Here is a 6,210-nt window from a genome sequence, read left to right as displayed (position 1 = left end):
AAGAAGAAGAAGAAGAAGAAGAAGAAGAAGAAGAAGAAGAAGAAGAAGAAGAAGAAGAAGAAGAAGAAGAAGAAGAAGAAGAAGAAGAAGAAATGAGAAGGAGAAGGAGAAGGAGAAGGAGCAGAAAAGCAGGAAAAATTTTCCAACGCCCTAATTCAAAGCCATCCTTAAGCCAAGCATCTGGTGGAGGGAGGGATGTGGCGGGCAGCCCTTCACCTCCACCTCTTCCGGCCTCAGCCTCGCTGCCCAAGGCTCCTGCCGAGACAGAAATTGCAGGGGCACAAACTGCACGCACAAATCCGACCCACAAACAACAAATTGTGTTTCTAGTAAACATTTTTCCAACTATGAAAATGCACTGAAGAGACATTATTCATCTCTAAGCCATTTCTGGTCCCTGGCCTAAGGATCGCCATTTTAAGCTTTTTGTGAGCTTTGACCTGAGCTGGGGACATTAGCCCCCAGGACATCCTCACTGAAAAAGCAAACCAAAGCCATCACGCTCCTAGGAATGGCCACCGATCCGGTGCAGCATAGGGTGCCCGTAGGCTTCCTGTAGTGCGCCCCTCTTCCGCCTATGCACCCAAGGGCCGGGCTGGCCTGGCACCTCCATGTCTCGGTTTACCTTCCACTGCTAAATGACACGCCACCAGCCTGGAGCTCAGCAAACAGCAGCCTCAAGCCCGGGTCAATTCAGAACCTTCGAGTTCCTTAGGCCTCTGCTCAATTCTCCCTTATCTTCCTGCCCCAAATCCTGACCACGAAGGCTAGCACCCCCAACGTTCCAGCCCGCCCGCGGCCCAGGCGGCCTTACCTTTAGCTTCGTTATCCGAGGTGTCTGGGCTGGAGTCTGCGGTCTTGGCCCGTTCCTTCTCGCTCTCCGAGGGGCTGGCTTTTGGGCCCGCCAGGCTTTGCTCCGTCTTGATCTCATTGGGACTGGGGGTCTGGCTGTCGGACTTGGGGGTCTCAGGAAAACTCACTTTGCCCCCAAGCTGAGGCGATTCCAGATGTTCGGTGCGCGGGTTGAGACTGGCCCGCTGCTCAAAGGGGGCTTCGAACTCGTTGGCCCCAGCACAGTGGGGCGTTTTGTCCAGCGCGGAGTAGCTCGGGCTGGCTCGGTAGTAGCTGGGTACAGGTACCTCGTGCTCCCCAAGGCAAGACTCCGGCAGGGGGTGGGAGTAGAGAGCTGCCTCAGGGCCACTTTTCGCCCGCTTCTCTGCACTGTACATGCAGCAGACATTCTCCTCCTTGACACTAGGTGGGTAGGAACAGGAGGACAGAGGCCTGCCAACAGGTTGTTCCAGGCGGTAGGCGGCTTTGGGGTCGCCCCAGGAGTCCAGCTGCGAGAGGTAGGACGGGTAGGTGTTGAGGGCTAGGTTTGGGCTGCCTCCCTCGTCCCTCTTGGAGAGAGAGGGCGCGAGCCCGCAGCCCCTCATCACCCCGCAGTTGAAGTCACTCCCAGATTGCATATACATTCCTGCGTTACGATTATAGCGCTCTCCTCCTCCCGGCGCAGCCAAGGGCTCCGCGTACGAGTTCGGAGTTACATTGCGAGGGCATGTCATTTTCAGAGAGAGGGGTTTTTAAGGAGCAATACTACAGCGGAGGAGCTGACATCTTTTTTCCCCCATCCGGGAACGGGGGGGGGGAGCGGTTGGAGGGGCGGGAGGAAAAAGAAGGGGAGGGGGGAAATATCAGCTCCATAATTATCCGCGCATTCGGTCCTCACCATGTGACGGCTAGACCAATGGGATTTGAAAATGGCCTTGATGATTCAGACGGTCGTGACGTCAGCGGGGTCAAGTTGTCGGCAGGCGGAGCGCTCAGCGTGGAGTAACAGCGCCACCTAGCAGCTGCCTCGGGGTAGGGGCACCGGAGCCCTTCCTGGCGAACAAAGGAAGCGCCCCCCGGGCTGTAAGGGCGGTGGGGTAGTGGTGGGATGGGTGGAGGGACATGGGGCTGTTCTGTGAAGAGTGGGACTTGTTTACTAGAGAATCAGCCTCTAACTCCTGGGGAGAGGGGGGTGGAGAGGGGGGAAATACGGGACAGAGTAAGGCAACCGGGGCTCAAAACAGTCAAATTCAAAGTAAAAGGTCAAGACAAGATTCAGGTACTCTTTTCCCTCTCTTCACCTTCCACTTTCTTCACCCCTGTTCTCCCGTTTCTTCTCTTGGGTTGGTAGCCGGGTAGTGTTTTGGGGGAGATGGGAAGAATCTCCAGTGGGCTTAGGGTAGAAGAGAAAGTTCAAGAATCAAAAGCAAGCTGAAGTTTCTGTTCTCCTGCCTCCTGGTCCGGCTTGGCCCTTGGGTCTGAGCTCTCCCTATCGTAGGTCTTGGAGGTTGGTTGAGTTCCTTTTGGGTACTAACTGGGAGTCTCCAGTGTCTGGAGTGGGCCCTGGCCCGGGTCACAACCACTTAAGGGATTCTGGGCAAAGGAGGATCTTAGTGGGGCTAAGGATCAGTGCAGGAGAGAGCTGGAGATTAAAGGTATCTTTCTCCAACCCTGGAGTTGCAGTCTGGGCCTTACTGGATAAGCAGCTCCAGCCTCTCTCTAGGCTTTGCCCTTAGAGAGGGTTCCGTAGGCTGCTTTGCTCCATGTCCCGGCGGCCCTCTTTTCCCGTTTGACCTTGTCCCTACTTTAAAAAAAAAAAAAAAAAAAAAAAGGAATATTCCCAGAGAGAAAGCTTGAACCTCCAGGCCTTGGTTGGGTTGGAGGCATGCGTATCCACACGGGAAAGGCTCACAAGAAACAATTAAACTCCATCCGAGAAGGGTCCTTTTTAAGCGATTGGGCTGGGAGTATTTTTTTTTTTTTTTTAAGAAGAGGAGCGGTCTATTTTTTGCGTGCTTGCTAAAGGGGAGACGTACGGAGGGGCTGGGAGGTTAGGAGGGGTGTGTGTTTGAAATAGTTCTCCATCACTTTTCTTCCAAAGCGAACTAAACTCTCCACCCCTTCCTCAGGAAACGGAATCCGGAGAATAACTTGTCTTTCCGGTAGCTCCGCATTTTTCCCTGGGCAGAGTCTGTGGGCTTTCCATTTTTCCCCCCCGAAAGACCAGAGCCTGGCTGGGAAAGGACTCCAGGGCCGAGCTCCCTGGCGTGGATGAGTGAAGAAGCTGAACCGATTCCTGGAGGCCCTAGCCAGCTAGGATGGAAGATAACTAAGGAAAGAATTGCCCCGATTTCCCCCAACCAGGGGCGGAGAAGAAGACCCAGGGGTGCCTTAATTCCGGGGGTGGGGAATATGTGGAGTGTGTGGCCCGCAGGGGAGATTTGAAATAGTTTTGTGTTTTCATTTGCAGAGGTCGCCCTGGCTTCAGCCTGGGTGTTATTCAGGGCAAGGTTAGGCAGTTTAGGCCCCAGACCAGACTCGGGACAGTCTGCAGCAGCAGTCAGTCTAGGGAGCCATTTGTCCCCCTGCCCATCCCGCGGGAAACAGCCGAGACTTTATGACCACTCTGTTTGTATTATCTGCATAAGTCTTTCCCCACGAGTTTGATCGAAACCGTTCCCTTTTACGAGGACCCAAAGAAAATTTCCCGTCATATTTATCAGCTGAGGATAAAAATTTAGTATGGGAACTGATATTTGCTCATTTATGGGACAATGAAATTAAAGACCAAAGCAATTGAGAATTATATGGCTTTGGGGGGCTCCCTCCCCCTCTTTCACATCTCTTTTTATTTTCCTCCATGGTGTGCCTGTCCCTGGAGTCTGTCTTCCCAAAATCCTGCCCATGTCCTCGGTTTGGATTCTGGTCATGAGGGTCCTTTCTATAACAGCCAGGTGCTGTATTATCTCAGTACTTTCCAGCTTTAATCTCAATGACAGAAGTCTTAGAAGCCCGGGAAAGGACACATCTAGGCTGTGCTGTTAAGGCCAAGTAGAAATCGTTGAGGGAAGAGATTTACAGGGGGCAGTGGGATTTGAACCCAGACAGAAAAAAGGTGGTGAAAGTCAGAAAATTCTAGAAAAGTCCTCAAACAACATGCTACAAGACAGAAACTGGTTAGCTATCAAGAGAGAAGGAAAGTTACTCAGTTTCTGGGCCTGTCTCCTCTACAAACCAGACCCCTATTCCAAGTCCACCTTCAACCTCAGCTATGGGAGGCAATGGAGTTGCTTCAGGATTCTTAACATTATTAGTGGAAATAATACCCTCAGGAGAAATGCTTCCTGCTTCAACTCCCACTTCCTCACAAGAACGAATAGTGTTTAAAGTTGAAATAATTAGAAGTATGATAAACACGGCCCATTAATGAAACAAGAAATCAAATTCATCAACCTAAGTGGGACCCCCGTTGGGACAAATGTTTGCCTCTAATTACTCAAGATAAACGAAAACCCAGAGCTGTTAAGCAACAGCCGGCTAGCTTGCTCGGACGCGACCGAATAACTTGTTGGCTTTTCCAGGACTTTGGGATCTGTATTAATGGAGGTAAACGAAAGAAGAAGTGAAAGTGAGGGCCCGGACAGAGAGCGCTTGTGTGGGTCCAGGAAAGTCCTGTCTAGCCTGGGTCTCTAGCCCTGCCCCCTTGGGCTCGCCTTTTCCCGAGGCCACGAGCAAAGGCAGCTTCCGTCCTATTGTCCCTGCCTGGCGTTCAAAGGCATGCGTGCCGCCTCAGTCACCGGGTCTGCCGCCACAGCCAGGCGCCCGCTGGCCTTACCCAAAGGGTATCCTTGTCAACTGGATTGGGGCCCAGTTTAAAGTCTGTGACGTGAAAGTCACCCCGGGGTTTTTGTTTTGTTTTATTTTTTGTTTGTTTGTTTTTGTTTCTTAGGAATCTCTTCAACTTCCCCCAATGCAAACAGCCTTGCACTCCAGAGTCCTCCTTCTTACCTCAAGTGAAAATTCCGGGGACTGCAGGCCAAAGTGGGGCTCAGGCTGTGCCCATCTCTCAATAAATCCCACCCCCTCCCTGAGAGAAATCCCAGGGCCTTTTCACTCTTCCCGCCCTCCGTCCAGACACTGAAGGGCAGTCCGGCTGAGCTAGGCCTCCTGATATTTTTGGGTCTGTGAGCAAGGGAGCAGAAGAGGGTTCAGGAGTTCCTGGCTGACTCCAGAAGGGCCCTACAGTTCTTCGGGGACAGATGCCATGAGGATCCCAGTGAATTGATAGGAATAAAGGTTGGGATCTTTTCGGCTGAAGCCCTCAAATCGCCCAGAAGCACCCTGTTTTCTTCTCTGAAAATTGTCGGAGTTTCCCTGAGAGGTTAAAGATGACCTGGGAACATCTGAAGATGAAGAGAAAGAGGAAGAGTGTCTCTCCTTGTGGAATAAAAATAATTAAATACAGTTTTAAAATGTGCACGCTGAAAAACCTCTTCAAGCAAAAATGAAAAGCAAAATTACATTACTGACTCTTGGGATTTTTCTCCTTGTTCTGGAGGCCGAGATTACTCGTTCTTTTCGCAAATCTTGAAGGAACAATTTTCTTTTCTTCTAGAGCACCAAGCCCTGCCCCACTTGAATTGAGAGCAGGGAAACTCCAAGCAAAATGTGGAATTCTCAGAGGTCCAGGGGAGAAAGGTTCAAGCAGGTAAAGAGGTGAGAGGCTGAGGACGGATAAAAGGGCTTCTGTTCTACTTCGGATTCTGCTGCCACTCTGGCAGGCAGGGCTGCCAGCGGACTCGCTCTCACATCTAGACATCGTACACACTTGCACCCAGAGGCTGTGGACTATACCTTCTATCCACATGTCTGTCTTGCATTTAATTGCATGTATACAGCCTCAAATATTCACTTCTACCCAAAGTGCTTCCTGGGTCCTTGAATTCCAAAGTTCCCTATCCCAGTCAGTCTGACTGCTTCTAGGCTCTTCGGAAACCGACCAGTTATTTAACTTTACTAATGGAATCGAAACCAGACCACACACACCCCAGAAAGACGCATTGGGAGGAGGAGCCCAAGGGGAGGGTGACTTGGGGGAAGACCCTGGTCCCCACTTTAATGGTTTGTTTCTGAGTTACCCCAATAGGTCAGATTTCCAGTCAGTGTAGACTGTGGTTGGGCTTCTTTACTCCTGAGGGTATAAAACCGGATTCTCCTTCACTAGCTAAATTTTCTTTTTTGAAGGTCTGTTTTGGTTTTGTTGTTGTTGTTGTTGTCTTTCTTTATTTTTCTTTCCTTTCTTCCTTTCTTTTTCATTTTCCAGCTTTCTCTTCTTTTTCTATTTTTCTCCTTCTTTTTTCTTTGTAGTTTTCCCCTCAA

General features: G+C 50.8%; 1 protein-coding gene across 1 annotated transcript in view; it reads right to left on the bottom strand.

Moving 5' to 3' along the window:
• Positions 1-1,682, bottom strand: part of Hoxc10 (homeobox C10) — a 5,310-nt gene extending 3,628 nt beyond the window's left edge. The window contains exon 1 of the mRNA XM_021183819.1: positions 815-1,682. Within this exon, the coding sequence (XP_021039478.1) occupies positions 815-1,565 (751 nt within the window). The 5' untranslated portion in view covers positions 1,566-1,682. The remainder of the gene's footprint in view (positions 1-814) is intronic.
• Positions 1,683-6,210: the final 4,528 nt, after the last annotated feature.

The sequence above is a fragment of the Mus caroli genome, chromosome 15, assembly GCF_900094665.2.
Source record: "Mus caroli chromosome 15, CAROLI_EIJ_v1.1, whole genome shotgun sequence".
Classification (NCBI taxonomy): Eukaryota; Metazoa; Chordata; class Mammalia; order Rodentia; family Muridae; genus Mus; species Mus caroli.
The sequence above is the reverse complement of the archived record's forward strand: the minus strand, read 5'-3'. Positions and strand labels throughout refer to the sequence as shown.